The 20822-nt window shown below is 42.8% G+C and overlaps 1 protein-coding gene across 2 annotated transcripts in view; it reads right to left on the bottom strand.

Moving 5' to 3' along the window:
- The window catches only part of PTPN1 (protein tyrosine phosphatase non-receptor type 1), a 70558-nt gene that overhangs the window by 23894 nt on the left and 25842 nt on the right, over positions 1–20822 (bottom strand). The window contains exon 2 of one of the 2 annotated variants that reach the window (XM_040459650.1): positions 1224–1314. In XM_040459650.1, the coding sequence (XP_040315584.1) occupies positions 1224–1314 (91 nt within the window). The remainder of the gene's footprint in view (positions 1–1223; positions 1315–20822) is intronic. The other variant, XM_040459651.1, reaches the window with a different exon arrangement.

The raw sequence follows: 20822 nt of genomic DNA, 5'->3' as shown, positions 1-20822 counted from the left end.
CGCCCTCCACTGCAGACGCCCCTGGCGTGCACCTTCTGCTCACCCGTTAACAACCACCTCGACCGCAGCCAGCCTTTACGAGTGAGACACGGAGCTAAGCGGCTCATGCTATTCTAGTTCACCTTCACGGAGTCCTGAGATCCGCGCGGCTCCTGCTTTACTGAAGACCAGAGAAGGGAACCATTCGCCCGAAGCCACACGGCTTGTAGGCGGCAGGCTGAGACGCACCCCCGGGCAGGGAACCAGGGCAGCGCTCACAGGCGGACCGCCTGGTGCCAGCCTAGGCGCACCTCCGCTCCCCTCCCCGGAGCCTGCTGCTGTACAATTGGGGGGCGGGGTGGGGGAGCGCTGCCAACTCCCCTGGAAAGCACTGAGCAGCGGCACCCACTGCCACGGGGCAGGTGTGACTTCGCAGGCATGCGGGAAGTGCCAGTGTGAGGGATGACGGCCGGAGTCGTCCGTGTCCCTGGCAGATGGAAGGGACCGCCACGGGGGACGGTGGCAGCTACAACCCTCCCTGACGGACAGGGTCTAAAAACCCTGGAGGGGAGTCAAAAGGTTCTGTGGGGCCTAGAGGAAATGGCAAAGGTCGTGCTCTTTAGTCAGCTCCAGTTTTTCTCGCTTTACCCAAATTCTAACATGGTTCGTTCTTTCCTTTTGAGAGAGCAGCAGATTCAGAGCCGGTCACTCCGAAGGTGGAGGTTGTCAGAGGCCGGCAGGCACAATGAGAGCTAATGGCAAGAAAGGGCTAGAAGACCGGTGCTGGCGGTAGGGGTGGGACTTGAGGAGCAGAGCTGTCTTCAGTGCAGGGGGACCGCCGCTCCGGCTCCTTAATGCCTGGGCGGGGCATCGTCACAGTTCAATATGACGCTCACTCGGGGTCTAATAACGCTGTTGCTGAGTCATCCAGAAAAGGTTATGTTGTGCCTACTCTACTCTGCTTCAGCTGGTAGGAAAAGGGTTCATCATAAAAATAGTCAAAGCTAAAAACAGTGCTTTGAACTCAGCTGCATTTTCCAGAAACTGAAATCTTACTCCTTCTACAATCGTGGAAAAAATGAACCATTACTATAAGTCTCTAATGCCTTTATAATAGGAAACAATCAAGTCATAAACCTCTACTGCTATCAATCTGTTGCCAAACCCTGGGGCTCAAGGGGTCCTGACTGAGAAGCCGACGCAGTGGAAGCAGTGAGACTGGTAATGGCGATGTGAATACTTACAGGGACTGACATCTCTGTACCTGTTTCGGTTTTTGTTCTTAGGAAGCTTGGCCACTCTACATGGGAAATCACTGGCTTCGTGTCGGATATCCTACACGGAAAAAAAAAGGAAAAGAAAAAGATAAAGAGTTCTCTTTTGAACTCTCTGGCACCAGGAATCCATCCAGACATTTGACCGAGCACGGGCTATGTGCCAGGCACTGAGAAGACCCAGTAGAGAAACACACATCAAAGAGAGCTGGGCAGTGTGGGAAATGCAAGGTGATAATTCAGAGGCACGTACAAGGTCATGAGAGGAAAACAGAAGAGGAACAACCACATGGCCACAGTGGGAGGAAGGCGTGGGGCTGGGAGCTGGAAAGACGCGGAAGACAGCAGGGAGATGCAAAGGAGTGGGGCGGTGAGGGGAGGGGGCGCATTTCGCTCGGGAACATCCAGCCCAGCGAAGGCTGGAGTGCACATCTTCTGCAAGGAACGGTGAGTGGGCTGGCGGGAGCAACGACAGACGGCTGGAGCACGTGGGTGGGTAGGCCAGATCGCGGAGAGCCTTGAACGTCATGCCTGGGAGTTCCATCTGTAACCTTGCGTAAAGCTACAAGTATTGAGGGCAGATAAAATGTACCTTTATGCCAACAACTATTCGATTGCTTTCCCAGGAGACGGACAAATCCCATTATACCAAACGGGTCAGAAAGAGAAAGTGTCTCGATTAACAGCAAGCGTCTGGAGGAACAGAAGAGCCAAAGTATGCCTCCTGCTGATCACACACATCTAGTTTTGCTTTCCTAAAACACCACTATACTCCCATTTAGACAGCTTTTCTTCTTAACTTGTATTTTATGATTATTAAAAGATAAGCTCATACAACCATGGAAACGTACTTACTGCCACTAAACCGTACACCTAAGAATGGTTACAACGGTAAATTTTGTTAGTATATTTCACTACAATTAAAAAAAAAAAGACAAACTCACAAGGGAGAACAAGAGAAGACAGCAACAACAGAATTTTGGAAGCTGGGAATCTTATTAGTAGCTGGCAGGTCTGAGAAAGCTCGATCACAAGCCAGCAATGGGGAAAAGCAGAGAACCACCCTGATTTCCAGCACAGACTCCTGCAGAGGCTCAGAAGTGCCGCCTCTGGATGGAAGGATGGGATTCGCCACAGGGCTCAGGGCTGGGGCCGTCTGGGAAGAAAGGGATCTCCACCATCCCCGCCGCACCCCTTCCGTGCTGCTGGGTGACTGCCACCACGCACCACAGAACTCTGGAGAATCATTCCTTGGAGGATGTAAATCAGGAGGCAGAGTGCTTTCCAGGTGATGTGAGCAGACAAGAGGAAGGACCGGAAGATACTATCACCAGGGCACATAACCAACAACCAATCAACAGCCCCGCTAGAGGGCTCGCGCCTGGGTCAGGGATGATGAGCCCCTTCCACCTGTCAGAGCTCTGAATCTGCCCTGTGAGCCCCGACTCTTCATCACGCACAGACAACCACTGATTCTAAGATTTAAGAGGAAAGCCTCTAATATCAAAGAGATTTACAAGAAAAATGACAGGGAAAAAAAGCCCCTTGGAAGAAATAAACTGCAGAGAAAACAAACTTTAAAAAAGAGATGAATATATTCAGTAAGATAAGAAAAGATATTGTATCCATAAATTAAGAACAAGATGTTAGGTAAAGGTAGAAGAAAATCCTCCCAGAAAGTAAAGCACCACCTATCCCCCAAAAACCCCCGATAGAAAACTAGGCAAAACAAAATACAAAGAAAAAAAAAAAAAAAAAACAACGAATAGTTCAAGGAAATCTTCAGACCTATCAAGTGTTCATCATAATAAGAACAGATCTATACTAGGCACATTAATACGTGATTCCAGAATCTCTCAAAGAAAATGTCCTGTAAGTCCCTGAAAAGAAAAAATAATGCACTTTCAAAGGATAAGGTCATCAGAATGACTTCAGACTTCGCCAGAACACTGAAAGCGAGACAGCAATGGAGCAATGCCTTTAGAATCTGAAGCAAAATGATCTCCAACCTAGAATTCTATATCCAGCCCAACTGTCATCAAGTGAGAAGGTGTAATAAAAACATTGCACAGAGGCAAGATGTCAAACACCTTACCACCCATGCTTCTGGTCCTCAGCAATCCACTGAGCATCAGGTCTTCCATGTGAGGGAAGAAATAAACCAAGAAAGAGAAAAATAGAAGATGTAGTAAAGAAAAAACAAAACAAAAAAAAAAAAAAACAACCAAAAACCTGACACAAGAGCAAAGCAAAGGAAATTTCCAAAGAAACTGTGGAGGGAGGTGTTAGCAGGATGACGAGTATATACCAGACCTCGGAGCAAGGGGGCCAGACTGGAGCAGTGTGACTCGAGAGACTGAATGGGTCAATGACATGCCTTTGTCCACTGTACCCACCATGACTGAATGAAACCACCAGAGAAAAATAAGGAGAAGACCTGAAATCCAGGAAATAGGGAATCCAAGAAAAGCAGAAGGAGTTCCTAAGATGACAGCTGTGTGTGTCAGGCCCAGAGACCAAACAATCCAAGAGAATGGAGGTGTCTGTCCAGTACAAAAGCCTCTAAGACAAAAACTAAAACCAAGAAATCAGCTGAAATTGCTCTGTCCACTAGAGCAGCCACTTCCTGCATGTGGCTCCTGAGAGCATGTAAGTAGTAGCAGTCTGAAGTGCATGCACATCAGATTTTGATGACAGTGTTCAAAAAGGAAACTAAAGTATCGTAAATATTTTCAGTGGTGTTCGTTAAAACAACATTTTGGACATCCTGGGCTAAATTAATCTCATCTTCTTTTTACCTTTTTGCCACTAGAAAGGGTGAAATTATACATGTGGGGTGCATGCCTACTGGCCAGTGCTGACTGACCTGGTGGAAAACTGTCCAAGAGGCTACAAGAGGTATGGGAAGAATCAACAGGCAGAAAGAACGCCACGCGAATCAAAGTACATACGGCAATTATTAACTACGGGAAAACTTTAAAGAGGAAACTACAGGACGAGGCTACCTGTGACTGTGTGTAGGCAAATAATGGAAATGAATATCGTTTTAACCAAAAGGTGTAAGATACTGGGAAAATGGGGAAGGGGAAGCAAAGGGGAGGAAAAAACAGAAAGGACGGCTGTTCAAGAAAATGAAATCCTCTCTGCCTGTGTAAAGGTCTAAATGAATGAATCAGAAAATAAACATTTTCCTTGGAAATAGGGAGACATAGACAAATGAGACTAGCAGAGTTGAAAATGGTTTCGAGCAAAGAGACCGCGGTAATGGGCTGAGGTGTGGACAAAAAAGCAACGGCTTTTATCACAGACCTATTATGGTCCCCTTTCACTTCTCAGGTCACGTGCAGATCAACTTGGATTAAAAAAAAAAAAATCCCCCATTCTGCTATTCTACTTATTTAAAGAACTGCAAAATGGCGGGGAGGTGTTTTTGACTCACACTACAAATTAACTAATAATTTGAAAAGGCATGTTTACAGATTATAAACCTATCCGAGATTAAGCAAAATAACCCAGCAGAACACACTCATCACATCATTTGTGGATGAAATTAAGCTTGCAGGGAAATGCTATACAACACAAATAACTCAAAGGAATAAAAATCTAAGTCTCAAATTTGTTGTTCTCTTTAATTGGAAGCACTTAGCAGCAGATACGAATTCGGCCTTGGGCGGGTGTGTGTGTGTGTGTGTGTGTGTGTGTGTGTGTGTGTGTGTGTGTGTGAAAAAATTTGGTCAATCCAGCTGGTGCGACTGAATAAAGACCGAAGAAATAACGGATACAGTTACACCACTGAACCAACAAATATTCACTCTGAGGAAATAAGGGCCAAGATATGAGTAACCGTGGGCAACTGATTTTATTCAGCCAAAGGATTATATTAATATATACTGTTTTGCTGCCTGAGAGAGGAAGAGGAAGTAGAATTTGGAGTGGTCATTTGGTCAAGATGTTGAGAAAATAAGAGGTATTCATACAATACTTTTTTAAAACTTGATTTTAAAATGAAGATAAACTCGTAAGAGTGAAATGCACAGATCTTAAGTGCAGTAAAGTTTTTCTAACCAGCTTTAACCTACAAATAAGAAAATATACCCATTTAAGTGTTTCTCTACATTACAGTATCATATGGGAAATACATGCATGTTCTGAATACAAGCCATTTATGTTTCCTTTAGTAAAATAAAATGCCAGGATTACAGTCTTAAACTTGAGGAGTGATAAAGTACCTTTAAAGTTAAAGGCAACTAATAACAGCAGTTTGGAAGTAAAATGGACTGTACCAAAAACCTTCACAGAATTAAAGCAAAATAAGATCTCTGTAATGTAAAACGGTAGTGAAGATAAGCTAACTTTCCAACAGCTGTAGAAAGAGCAGAACACTGACTAATGACTAAGTTTAAGGAGACTTCCATCGCTAGCATAAAATATCCTTACATCATTTACTATGCTGACCGAGATTAAATAATCTTAACAAGTGTGTAAAATTTCCACAGAGAAAATAAAATAAAATAAAATAAAATAAAATAAAATAAAATAAAATAAAACCCTTAAAGTGGATGATGAGAAGCTCAATGCCAGGGGAAATAAAAACCTTGCCATTGAACAGGTTTCCAGAAGCATCTCTTAAAGAGAAATGCCAACATTTCCAAATCAAAGTGTACCTCAGCATTTTAAATGAGACAGGATCTCATTTCATGAAATATACCAACGCAGAACAAATAGATTCTTTACCTACCCTCACCCTCTCCTAGCCAGTTCTTTAGTGGCTTTTCATGAGCTTACTTCATATTCTTAGTGTAGATTTCAGAAATGTGACAGAAGAAAATAGCATGTGTAATACATGTCCAAGGTTCACGCTCTCCTAGAGATAATGCGATAATGGGTTACTGAAGCAGGCTCAAGTTTGGCCAAAGCTTACAGGTAAATGACTGAAATTACATTATCATTTTATATGGGCACCGGGCACTCAAATTGATCTGAATCCTCTCCATAGTGAACTATTTTAATGAAGAAAATTAAATTTTTCACGAGAAAAAATTAAATTCTTCCAAAAGTATGATTGAGCTGGGCTAGAAAGTTGTGCTACAAATGCTTGGTAAATTATAAACAAAACATCTGCTGAACCAGAAATTCTACATGAGGCAAGGAAGGGAACAGGACAGAAAGTAACATTACCTGAATAATTTCTAAGGCTAGTTCTTGATTCCTATCCTGCCCCACTCATTTAAGGAGGTAGCCGATAACCTCCCAGTGAATACGAAGGACTCATATACTTAGAAAGCTCCAGTAACAGAACGAATTAGGGCCCAGAGTGAATTCATTTCTGTATGTACTCATGAAAGCTCACCATCCATTATTCAAATACCTCCCAAATCCAATTAGGTGAAGTAAAACTTGGGTGAAAAGCTGACATTGTTTGAGATTTCTAATTTTTCTCTTAAAACACACAGGCATAAAAGCCAGCCCAGCCTTGCAGACATAGTTTCATGTTTATAGTAAGCACATCATTGCGTTAAGTATAGGTTTGGTTTTAACACCCTTTTGTCTTCAGGCCCACAACTGGGTGTCCCTTACTGGCTCCACGGTAAAATGCATTAGTCACTTTCAAACTATTTGACATGTGACGAGGTAGACAGCATGGCATCCATCAGCAGCTGGGAGTCTGACAGAAGTGCCTGGATCCTTGCCTCTCCACCCTTCCTAAGCCCAGGCCCAGGCCCAGGCCCAGGCCCAGGCCCAGGCCCAGACGACTCAACTAGATTTTGTGGACTGAATTAACGAATGGCCCCAAAGGCTCCCAAAACTCAGAGTCCTTGCTTCTACACCAAATGCTTCATTTCATCGTGGGACAGAAATGTACCTGAAAGGGAGGTTGTTTAGCAAATGTCTGATCCAATCCTATTTTCAATCATCTGTTACAAAATGGAAGTTACTAGAGTAATAATAATTATTATTATTTTGCTTTGCAATTGGGACATAGAGTCTTACGATAAGATAGCACTGGAATAGCTACTAATACATGGATTCAAAGCAGAAAGGGCTAGCTTTTAATGGTTCTGACAGTGATCTGTCTTAAAAGCCTAAAGGAAGAAAAACCTCCAGGAGTACTGTGCACTCACCAGGACTGAGGTGAACTACCAAGTCCCTTAGCACCTTCAACATCTATATGCCCCCCTACCCCCACTGTACAAACGGTGGCCTAATTTGATTTTTCGAGCTGTTACCTAGTACTTTATGGAGGTCCTGGCTCTCAGAGATGGACAAAGCAAGCTAGATTGAAGGGAAATGCTGACATACAGTAAAGGCAAGAATTTAAAATGCAGTAAGTGAACATACAGGGGTGTACGTTTCCTGGACACTTGCTGCGACTGCCAGCTGAACAGGGAGATATATATAGAAGCAGGGGGAGGGGGTGCTAGCCTAAAATTTTAAATACCAAATCTTCAAAGGAACATGTGGGACAAATCTTGTTAATCATCAATCTCATTATTAAGGAGAACATAAGATTTCTGTCTAACAAAGTATAGCGTTTCTGTATAACTCTAAGAAATATAAAAATCATCCAAGTCAGAGGCTAAGGTATTTCGAGTTAAAAGCAATACAGTATTCTTTATATATGGAAGTTACTAGAACAATATTATTTACTGCAAAAACCTTAGGAAAATGTCTATTATATTTACCTTTATATAACTGACATACAAGAAACCATATACTCAGTATCATTAAATTTAAGGACAAACTACAACATTTAGATAACAAAGAAAGAGCTTAAAATTTAGCTAACCAAGGCTGTTTTGGTTTAGGTTTTAAAATGACGATGTATTAGATAAAGAAAGATGCTGAAAAGTAAACACAGCACCTCCGAATCTTCAGTGGTGCCTGAAAGAGAGCCAGAGAAAGGAGGGAAAACTGGTCAGCATGTAAAAGGCAGCAAGATACACAAAAATCATCCCTGCCAGCATCTGAGGCAGTGTTGGGTCATTCTCTACGCTGGTCTGGGGCAAGGTTAAAATAATGGAGCTACAAATCACTAACAGAACAATTATGTCCATCTGGGAAGTGACATGGAAAAAAGCGGAATCAAACTGCTTTACAAACCACCACCAGCTCCCCCCCCCCCCCCCCCCCCAGCAAGGGGATAAGAGATGGGGGGTATGGAATACCCTTCATGAACTTGGCTAGGGGAACAATCTGGTGGAGAAGGTGGAACAGATTCCACGTGTTGATGTACACCCTCTGCTCCGAATACAAAACAATGGTCAATTACATATAGAGAAAAACACAAAGGCAGAGCTCGGCTCAAACACAGAACAAGAATGAATGCAAAGGAAACAAAAGCCCTCCCACTCAAAATGGCCTGTGCCGCAGTACCAAAAACACAGAATAGTACTGGTTCTGAAAAAGATAAACCAACAAATCGGCTAGAAAATAAGTCCATCCCACGTGAAATTTATTATACACCCTGTCCGGCACTTCATAGGTAAACATATTTGAGATCGGGGATAAATGAAGGAATCATTTTTTAAAAAGATGTCATGAGTAAAAAGAGGGAGAAATGAAACCAGAAGAAGTAGATAGGAAAGAACAAATGAGAAATCTTAGAAATGAAATTTAAAAACAGAAACAAAACACAAAACTTCAACGGACAGTTAATGAACGCTACACTGAACACGGTCAAAGGAGGAGTAAATTGAAAGCCAGGAGGGAGGAACAGAGTATGAGAAATAGGACACGTGAAGGAGCAGTTTAGACAGAGGAGAACGGCCACAGGGCGACCTAAACAGTAAGTCAGTACCCAGACACGGCAGGGTCGGGGTTAAGCTGCAAACTATTAAGGATAAAGAATCTTTAAAATAAATTAGAGTATCTTTTGGGAGCTTAACAGAGCTTTAACATTATCACTCAATGTTTAACAACTCCATGGTTACATAGCCATTTAAAGTAAGAGATCTTAAAAACATAGAAAGGGACTGCTGTCACTGATGATGACCCTCGGGCATTTACAAAAGAACAAAGTCACTTTATGTGTTTGTGGTTCATAGCTATTTTTGATTCTGTAAGGTCTTATGCAGTTTCAGAACTGGCAATTATTTTCCAGCTGCAGTAATAGGACTCATTTAGAAATGAAGGATCTTACCTTTGAGAAAACCTTGTGATTAGTGAGAGCATACTGACATGGTCTTCTACTACTGAAAACTTTTGACGCAGATAAAATTAATTCCGAAACAACACTCTGAGTTCATTATAGGAAGCTACTGCAACCTTTACGTTATTTGTACATGAAATAGAATCATTAACAAAGAGGTATAAAAACTGCTTTTTTAGGTGTCACGGACTCTAAACTTCATTTTCACAGTCCTAAGAAGACTTTTTTTTTTTAATCACTTACGTTTTCTGTTAAATGTCATGACTTTCACCTTGGGCAGAAATCAATAGGCAGAAAATGAATCAGACTTACAGTAATTGATGTCAATAAAACACACTGGAACCAGTATCTTTCTAAATGCTGAGAACCACAAAGCCATTCCTGTAAGAGAACAGTCTCAAAAACGGAACCTACTTTCGCTTCTGTTTTGTTTACCTTCTGCTTTCCATAAGGGCAGTTTAAGTACTTCACTCAGGCCCTGGGGTTCTGGCACTCTTCTGGAGGACAGTGCTACAGTTGAGTAAGGACACAAGTAGCTGCCAGACACACGAAAGTGGAAGGCTCACACCTTCCTTCACGGGGAACCAGACTGCCAACCACCAGCTTCCTCCCTCCCTGGTTAATTTCCCTAAGCTCAGGGGTCACAGGGAGGGGCCTTAGGAACCCAAACAATATTCCCATTCTGAAATGACGGAGAACAACGCTTATAAAATTGCTAGGATACTCCCGTGGATAATTGAGGAGTGTGAACAGGAGGCAAACACAGTATCAAAATGAGAACAGCGTTGGTTAAGAATTTCTTTAATATTCCAAGTTTCTGTTGCCTGAACCAAGGCCTCTGCATTATCGTCGCCAAGCAAGTAAATTTTCTAAATACTTTCTAGATGTAATATGCTTTTCTAGACACCATTATGAGGATCAGGATGAAGAAGGCAGGCACTACCAATGCCTAAAAGCACTATGAAGTGATTAGTTCTTCAGTGAGGCTATAAAAATAAAGTGAGAATTTGGGGAAGAGAGGAAGCAGGTAACCACGCTCTTCCATATGGCTTTCCAAAGAACTCTGTGTAAGGATTAAGGAAGCAAGGCTTAGATTCACTATGAGTCCCTTCAACTCATCTAAGTATCTACTGAGTACTGATTATGTGGCAGTGCATAGAAGGATGTACTAAGGACATAAAGAAGAACAAGAGAGGCAAAGTCCTGCCATCAAGGACCTTGCATTCCCCTAGGGAAGACTGCCATCAAACAGATGCTCAATTCCAGCTAGGTGCTGTCATGTGGACCTCTCACAGACACATCTGGGACGACTCATCAGGGCTATACAGGATTAACAAGAACACAGGCAGATTAAAGCCCCCAAGCAATTGGACGTTATTCTACCCACGCCCCCTCCCCACCATCAGGGTCTGAACACTCTCGGGAAGGCGGAGCGACTGGTTCAAAAGCCCCTGCCTCTACGGGCACCTGCATCTTTCTTTGCTGCTTCTTCCTATGGATGAAGTTTAGGGTTCCGGCACTGAAATGTGCCTGAGAGAGCAACGGTACCACACTACAGGTATAAAATCACATGCATCAGACATTATGGGCAATTTAAGGATAACCTGATCTAAGCACAGATTTCTCATCTTTTTTCTTTAGACCTTAATTCATAAGTGAGATGTAACCTTACAGACATAAAGCTAATTTAAGGATGTTGCTACACAAACAGCAAAGGTCCCCAAACCTTCAGGGCTTTAGGAGAAAATCTCCTCAGGCCAATCTGTTGAGAGAGGACCCACTGACAAAAACTGGAGTCATCGGTTTGGCGTCTGTTTACTGTTTACCATATCAAGACAAGCCAGTCTTAATATGGGTTTCAAGAGACAAAAACCCATGTGAGCCCACAGCCCACAGTTTTGCTTTTGTACCATGAAGTCATGCAACACTCAGAGTTACTTGAAATCGCCACCCAAGAAAGCATATCTGAATGCAGCAAGTCAAAGTAACACCAGAAGAATGACTTTACAGCCACTTTAACGCAGTTATTTTCAAGTCCCTTATTCATTACATCAGCACTGAAAAATTGTTCACTAGTGGCACACGTCATATGCACCTACTCCCAAGACATCTGGACAAGGAGCAGCACTGGCACAAGAGACCATTGCTTCAGGCCAGAGGAGCCCTTGAAGCATTCTTGGAGAAAGGTGCACTCTTTGCTTTGAACATTCTAGCAGTTTTGACAAATGTATGATGGCATGTACCCACCATTACAATATCAAACAGTATTTTCACTGCCCTAAAATCCCCATGCTCTACCTAGTCAGCTGGCCCTCTCTCCCCACAAACCCCCGGTAACCACTGATCTTGTTACCGTCCCGTAGTTTTGCCTACTGCAGAAATGTCATATAGCTGGAGTGACATCCTGTGTAGCCTTTGTCCACCTCGCTTTATTAGGCTGTCTGTTTCTTAATAATATGCAGTGTTCCTGATGGACTCTGGGCACAAGTCCCTTGGGTGGTCATATAATGTCGCAAGTATCTTCCTCTGGATCATCTGACTTTTGCTGTGGATCAAACTACCCCAAAACACAGGGCTTACAACAACTGCTTATTTGCTCATGATTCTAGAAGTCAGCCATTTGAGCTGGGATGGCTTGTCTCTGTCCCATGTGTTACTGACTGGAATCAAATATGCACTTGTGGTCAGCTGGTGGCCCAATGGCCTCACTCACATACAAACCTGATGCTTGGCTAGCTACTGACAAGGGTGATAAGCAAGAAGTAAGCCACATGTCCTTCATCATCCAACAGGCTAGCCTGAGCTTGTTAACAGAGTAGTGACTGTAGAATTGTCGAAAGCAGCAAGAGAGGGCAAGGCTCAATATTCAAGTACTTCTTCAGGCCTCTGCTTGTGTTGTGATCACCAATATTCCATCGGCCAAAGCAAGTCACATAGCTAAACACAAATTCGAAAGTGGTTCTCTGCCTCTTTATGGGAATCACAGTGGGAGGGGCAGGCAGACAGGGGTGGGAGGAATTTGGGCCTACTTCTGCAACCTCATGGTCGCTTTCGATGAACAGAAGTTCTTAATGTCACTGAAGTTCAATTTATCAATCTTTTCCTTTTTATGGTTCGCTTTTTGGGCTGTCTTAAGAAATATTTGCCCATCTCAAGCTCACAGATACATTCACCTACCTTGCTTTTTGAAAATCAAATGAAGAAGAAATACGTTGTCCACTCATTTTAATTTGTATCTTGATTATGCCTCAGAACGTTGGCATAAAACATACAGACAACAATGTCACAGGTCTATCCCTTGCAGCAGCTGTATGCGCGCCCAGGAAGCACAGCTCTCACAGCAGGTGCTAAGTGTCCGCTGGATGATGCACACACAGTGATCTCTGTCTTTTGCCTACCAATCTTTGAGAATATTAGCATTTTTCTTATTCATACAACCTCATTGCAGATTTCATTTTTTTAATGTTTGTTTATTTTGAGAGAGTACGTGCACACACGCACATAAGCAGAGGAGAGGCAGAGAGAGAGGGAGAGAGAATCCCGAGCAGGCTCAGAGCTGTCAGCAAAGAGCCCAACGTGAGACTCGATCATGTGAGATCACCACCTGAGCTGAAATCAAGAGTTGGACACTTAACCCACTGAGCCACCCAGGCGCCCCAACCTCTTTACATATTTTAAAGCCATCAATTCTGTCAGTGCTGGAAACCACTTTTCCAATTTACTTGTACATTTAAAACCTTTTATGTATGGGAAATGAAATTTAAATGTGGGAGGATGATCAGAAAACTGTCAATATATTAGCAATACAGCAGCTACTGCTAGTTGGCAAGATGATGAATTTTTTTTTTTCCTATTGCTTTCCAGTATTTCCTACAGGGAATATGCATTGCCTGTGCAATTAGAAGTTTAAAAGTAGTTTTACATTTGTATGCATTCCAATCTATTGACCTTTTCCTGTGCAATTTCCTCTACTGCTTGTAGCAGTAGAAAATCTTTCTTCCTCAATATGGTAATGTCACTTTTTAAAAAAAACATTTAATCTTAATCTATCTGAAGTTTATTTTCCTGCTACAATTATCAACTACACCCATTATTAGCCCTTAAACTTCACACTGAGTCTGGTTCAGTCAGCTTACCAGCTGCACCACACTTAGTGCAATCTGTGCTTGTGTATTACAGCAGCTCAAATTGTATATTACAGAAAGCTCCTCCTTCCTCTCCCTAAATTCAAACAGTAACAAAACACAGCTGCATTTGATAATTCTGACTTCGGAATGAACAAATCACTATTTTTCAGAGACAGACGAACCATTACAATTAGGTAGAGTTGTTCTTTAAAGATGATGATGCAGCCTAGACTCATTTTTTGCAACTATTTAGCAAACTAAAAATCAAAAGGAACATAAGAGATTAAAATAATAGGGAGTTTTTAAAACCTACAATAGTAGTTCTGTAGTTAGAATGAATACTGTTACTTCGTTCTTCTTCTGTAAGGAAAGAATGGGCAAGACGGCTCTGATACAAAAATCCCCCCCTCCCATATTTACCTAGTATGTATTACCATGCATATAAACTTGTACCAAATACAACAATTTAAAAAGTTATTTCTATTCACCATGTTCATAAGCAGTTCTATTACAAACAAAATGGCAAAACACAGCTCATCATGTCAGCTGCTTGACTTCTAACTTTGGTCAAAGCAAATTTTAGTTTATTTTACTTTATTAAGTGTATTTCATTAAACTTTCAGATAATATCCAAGTAGCAGTATCTTAGCAAATTAAATTAGTACATCTTCCCACCTTTTCAACATATTTAGTGAGATGAGGTGGTTTTTTTTTTTTTGTTTGTTTTGTTTTTAAGTTTCTACCCCTTCCTCCTCTCCAGTCAAAAGCCTTGGGCTTTTGGGTTCTCCCTTCTTAGAGCTGAATATATAAAAAGTACATTCTCTACACAATGGAAAGAGGCAGTAAACCTTTGCTAATAACATATGATCAATTTTTAGAAGCTTTTGAAGGCTGATGGATGCCAAAACATTCCTCAAGAGGGTTTGCTCAATATCTTAATGCCACAACTAAAACTATACAGAAACCAAAATCCATACACATATTGCTAGATACAAACGGGAGTCACTATTATTACATACATAACTGAAAGCTACTGGAGAGGTAATATCCTTTAAAGATATTACAATTAGCTAGATATTCTTTCTCACAAAATGACTAGCAGGAAAACAAATCCTAAGAACCAAATGGATCAAACAATCAGGATAAATAAAGAACTTTAGGGGTGACTGGGTGGCTCAGTTGGTTAAGCGTCCGACTTCGGGTCAGGTCATGATCTCACGGTTCATGGGTTTGAGCCCCGCCTCAGGCTCTGTGCTGGCAGCTTGGAGCCTGGAGCCTGCTTTGGATCTGTGTCTCCCTCTCTCTCTCCTCTCTCTGCCCCTCCCTTGCTTGTGCTCTATCTCTGTCTCCCTCTCTTTCTCTCTCTCTCTCAAAAATAAACAAACATTAAAAAAATTTTTTCAAATAAAGAACTTTAGAGACACTGAATCTAGTGACATTTTCATGTAATAGCACTATATAAACTCAAGCACATCACTAGCAGAACATTTGTTTCCCTACTGTGCCGAAAAGCAATCTTGGCAAGACTACTCAGAGTGAACAGTATAAAATTTCCCGAAGATACATTCACTAGATGGCAGGATAGCTAAAAGGCCAGAACCGTAAAGTTCTTTTAAAGGTAATTGGCTTTGCCAAACAAATCTACTCCTTAAAGCAAACTCTTACACAAGACACCAAAGTCAAGTTTTGACTTTCAGGATCAAGACCACAATATATCACTGTACTTGCAAGCCCAGTTTTGCCCTTCCGTTTCAAGTTGTGCCAAATGTTGATGAGGCAGGTGGTTAGGTCGCGGTCCCTTCCTCAATGAGTTTCCCACTGGGTGGGGTTAGAGCACCTGTAGTCACAATCAAATACTGTAGAAAGTACCGATCGGACGGGAAATCTATTCCAAAGGAAAAGGGGAAAGACACCAAGACTGGCTGGCTAGCAAAAATGGGAACAGTAAATTCAGGAGTAACTAACGGCGGAGCGGCCGGACCTGGTGCCGAGGGAAGAGCTCGCCCTGGCTCTGCGGACCAGTCGCTTCTCCTTGCAGGCCTGGACTGGCGTCCACTGGAGGAAATAAATCAGACGGTTATATCCCAGCTGTTTTGCCCAGTATGTCCTGGCGACGTTGCTTGACAGGAAACCTTGGCAACTGAGGCCTGGAGTGCAGAAGGGATGCCCATTCTTCCTCAGAGCAACCTCAGAAGTTCGCTGCCTGGGCCACTGACTCAGCTCCTGTAATCACAGCAAGGTCAGAAGGAAGAGGAGGCCTGTACCACACTACAGCAGCCTGTGCCCCACGTCGGTGTGCCCAGGGCACACACATCACTTCCTAAACTTCCTGCCTGCATTCAACGGGGCTGGAGAGGCTTTCCGGGAAAGATGATACAGAGGTCTCCGCCACTCAAAGGAGCAGACACCAGGTCGAGCTTGTTCACCAGCACAGCACGATTCCTGCAGCAGGGCCCTCAATAAGGATTTACTAGGTGAGTGTGCTAATAATAAGCAGGTCAGAACCACCAAGGGAGAGCTATGAATCCGGAATTGAGAAAAGAGCAACAGCATGAGGACAACCGTGGAATACAAAATAATGACTGCAGTGAGAAAGTACTGATGACCCAACTAACTTCGAGAATTCTGCTCTCTCTTTGACCTCCTCAGCACAGGGCACAAGGGTGGTTTTCCAGCAATGAGTAATTTCCTGCTACGATACCCAGGGAATGGCTGGGTGTGAGAGAAACATTTCTTGGAAGGATGTGCCTCTCCCCCACCCCCACCATCCATTTCTCCTGCAGGCAGAACCATTTTCTGATGGGATACATTCCCGGAGAAGGATACGCTCCATCAGAATGTACACCCTTCCCTCAAATCTGGGATGCAGCAGGGTCAATGGCTGGGATGACAGGAAGGATTTCACAGGGAGCTGCCAGGCCAGGCTGGGGAGGGACTCAGTGCAAAGCACTCCCAAATCACGACATACGGGGACCCTCCGCTACCAACACTATTCAGGCAGGAATGGGAAGCACTGTCTTGCTAGCCCTTGTGCCTAGCAGAGCTTGCCACCGTGACCAGCCCCCAGAGGCTGTATTCTGAGCACATTTCCAGGCCGACGGGCATCTGGCCCAGACTCTGGATGCTATCATCGTCTCCTTTCACTGACATTTCATCTTCCTCTCCGAGGCCAAAGGAGAGGTGCTCCTGGCTTCTCCTATCCCTGAGTACTCAAGTTTTGGTCTTCTTTTTAAAACTTTTTTTTAACGTTTATTTATTTTTGAGACAGAGAGAGACAGAGCATGAACGGGGGAGGGGCAGAGAGAGAGGGAGACACAGAATCGGAAACAAGCTCCAGGCTCTGAGCCATCCGCCCAGAGCCCGACGCGGGGCTCGAACTCACGGACCGCGAGATCGTGACCTGGCTGAAGTCGGACGCTTAACCGACTGAGCCACCCAGGCGCCCCGGTCTTCTTTTTTAAAAGAAGTATTTGTTATGATGCTAGGACTTACTTCAAAACATATCAGAACTAGGAGGGGTTAATGGGGTGGGGGGTGGGGAGTTTAGATGAAAGAAGACAGGCCCTGAGTTTGTAATTTTTCAAACCAGGTGACGGATACGTCAGGGTTCATTATACTCATCTCTCTTATTCTGTACGTTTGAAACTTTTCACGAAGAAGATTCTTAAGACTCAGTTTTTCCAAGTAGGGGGATGACAGGCTGAGATGCAGGTTTCTGAGTGCTTACTCTGGTTTTACGATCTGGGAGGTGGCAGCCCCAGTGACACAGTTTTCCCTTCCTCCTGAGCCCTCCACACAGAGACACGAAGCTTGGACAACTAAAACAAAACCAGTGGCAAGGCGCCCTTGCAGTTCTGAAAGTACAGGACGTAGGGACCAGACACTGAGAGCCACAGTGGCATAGCACCTGTGTGGGAGGAAGGAGACTCAAGACCTCAGAGGGTTCTGACGGCTCTGGGATCAGCAGAACCCCCAGGTCACCAGCAGGTGCTCACCGCAAAGCGTGTCGGCCAGTCTGTGTTAGCGGCCAAACTGGAAACAAATTCTGCGGGTTCCAACTCCCAGGCTGTGCCAGGCTCTTCCTCCACCCAAGGCACTGGGGCATCCAGGTCCCACAGACTCTCAAAACTGAGCACAGAAAGGCCCTTCTAGGACAAAGCCCTGCACTGAGGAGAACCGTCTAGGACTAGAACAAACTGAGCAAGATATGGGGAAAAGGGGCTAAGGAAAGAGAAGGCTGAGATAAGATAAGTCAGATGGGAGGAACAGGGGAAGCAGATCTTAGAGAAAGTCCAAGGTCGGTTTAAAATAACTTCACAAAGGCATCTCAAGAGGGAGCCGGAGAGCCCTGAGCTAGAGCATCTATGGGACCCACCCCTTCCTTCCTCAAACTACAAGGAAACCGTTCGCTTAAAAATGATCTGAAGACAAGGAGTAGTTGAGCTTCACACACAGCATCACTGGACGAAAGAGAATAAGGGACACAGCAGTATCTCTGCAGGAAATAAAAGCCAGCTGGAAAGACGCCCAAGACAGACGAAAACCAAGCCAATAAGCTAACAGAGATTAAAAAAGCAGTAGAAGCTACAGAAGAACAATATAGACGAGAGTGAGGAATCAAGAATCAAGGTGGCTAGAAAAAAGAATGATTTGAAAAGAGAAGTAAAAGAAATCAGGAAAGAATTAAAAATAAAAGAGATATAGTTTCCGAAATGAAGACACAACAAGGAGGACCACGAGAGCAAGCATGTTTAACGCCTTAAAGGAAACATCAGGGGGACTTGAATACAATTTTTTTAAAGAAATAAAGAGAAATAGGTTTGTTGCACTATTATTACAATTTTTTCTGTAAAACTTTTTGAAATAAAATTTTAAAAATTAAAAAATTGTATTTAGTAATTTTTTTTTAAGTAATCTATACCCCTAATGTGGAGCTCAAACTCACGACCCCGAGATCAAGAGTCACATGCTCAACTGTCTGAGCCAGCCAGGAGCCCCAATAGTTTTTTATTTTTTAAATAAATGATGAAATATTTTAAAAGTTTTTGAGAGAGAGTGAAAGAAACAGATGATGGGCAAAGAAGATCAAACAGAGACATAACAGGCTAAGTCCCTGAAAAAAGAAACCAAAGCAATGTAACAAAAGACTGAAAACTCTAATTCAAGGCATTCTCAAGGTTTATTTAAATAAAGGAAAGGTTTGAAACTATACATTGAAAAAACACATAGATTTGGGGGAAGAATGACTGAAATAGCTACCACCATGGCATGACTTAATAAATGAATCAGACTCTGAAATAAAAGGTTAAAAAATCCTTTGAGAATCTAGCAAAAAGACCCAGTTACTTTTAAAGGAAGGCTAACGAGGCTGTCAAACATCCACAGCAATGCTTTTGCTCCAGAAGATAATGGAGTAACACGTTTAAGTTATGTAAGGAAATAAAATGTGATCCAAAGATTTTCATATTCAAAGTGGCCTTCAAATATCAAGGCTGCAGACACACTGTTAAGAGCATGCACCATTAATTCCATAAACCTTTCCTGAGAAATCTGGTAGAGAATGAGCATCAGGCAACCAAACCGAGGAGGGAAGCTTAGGGAAGAACTGACAGTGAGCATTAGTATTTACTAGATTTCAGACACAAGGTCAGCGGTAAGGAGGACAATGTACTGTGTAATAATGTAGAGAACAAGTATCAAAAGGGAATGGGGGAAGCAGAACAGGAAGAATTTTTATCTTTTGTAAATTATTTTTTTACATTTATTTATTTTTGAGGCAGAGACAGAGTGTGAGCGGGGGAGGGGCAGAGAGAGAAGGAGACACAGAATCGGAAGCAGGCTCCATCCAGGCTCCGAGTTGTCGGCACAGAGCCCAACGCGGGGCTGGAACTCACGAACCGTGAGATCATCATGACCTGAGCCGCAGTTGGGCACTCAACCTATTGAGCCAACCAGGCATCCCAGGAAGAGTTTTTATCTTGCTGATCAGTTTTATGGGTATCAACTGAGGATCTTCAAATATCAACTGAGAGTACCTCAAATCAGATGCTGGGGAAGAAAGAAGGGAACAGGAATGGCCACTACATAATGTCAAGGCTGCTCACAGAAGGGAAACCCAGTAACAGCCAAACACTACGGGCACATAATAAAGATACTGGTATAGAAGGAATCATTACAAAGCACAAAGATTCTTAAATACCAAAGGACTTAACCATTTATAAAGTCCCTCCTCAAAAATTATAAAAATAACATGTCCAGAGTAGAGAATACAAAGCTATAATTAAAAAACTTAACCAAGGTTAACAATCTAGTAGCGTCTGCTCTTCCAAACTTTTCTTCAAACACATGCAAACACAAATCATGAATTCCTTCTGCTGGTTTTTACACACAGGCTCACACTACACACGGTATCTTAGAATAAAGAGAATCTCGTAATGCAGCTATCTCTCACCTGCCTTCGTTTACTCTGAGTTTGTTTTTTTTTAAAAACTGCGTTTTCCGGGCATATCAATCACATTAGCAAATAGACTAAATCTGCTTCCCCCAATATTTTTGCAATAATTTAATTTTCTTGTCTTATTACTTTACCTAGAACCTCCATCACAAGGTTCAATAAGAGCTGGATTGATTAAAAAAAAACTTCAGCACTTTAACAGGTTTGAGATTTAGGTTCTCGTAGCTTTCTTCTATTCTTATGTTATTACATTTTAATGATTAAGAGCTGCTGAACAAGGCCAGCTAGAACTCAATAGTTATTTTTCACCAGGGAGAGCCTAACCTCTGTCCTTCTGGACAGAAAAAGCTCTCTGCCTTCTCTCGCTGCCCAGACTCTAACCTCACAATCATACCTAACTAGTTTTTCTCCTCAGGCCTTTCCCATTTGCTTGGATAAAGACGCTAATGGCTGCTATCCCCTGCTTTTACATTTTCTCCAGTCAACTATCTGCCCGATGTGCTTTCGAGCTAGCCCATACAACTGGGCAAGCAATATCAACCATCCCGATGGCTTCTCTCCTGCTCTCTCATGCTTTCTGAACTCAGTCACTCTAAAACAACTTCCTTTTCACCCATCTACTGTTTCTTTCCTTTTTACACCCCACCATTGAAAAAGCCTCATTTAGAAAATCTGAACAACAGTGAAAACCAGATGACACGTGAAAATCACATGACCACTGAAAGTCAACTGCCCGTATCTGTAACAACGCAGGTGGTGCATACCTTTTGGGTTATTTGTCCCACAGAGCAGCAGTCATGGATCGTCAGATGATCTGTTACCACCTGAGAACATTCACT

The sequence above is a fragment of the Herpailurus yagouaroundi genome, unplaced genomic scaffold, assembly GCF_014898765.1.
Source record: "Herpailurus yagouaroundi ecotype Mexico unplaced genomic scaffold, PumYag 246, whole genome shotgun sequence".
Taxonomy (NCBI): Eukaryota; Metazoa; Chordata; class Mammalia; order Carnivora; family Felidae; genus Herpailurus; species Herpailurus yagouaroundi.
This window is presented reverse-complemented; position numbering and strand designations above follow the sequence as displayed.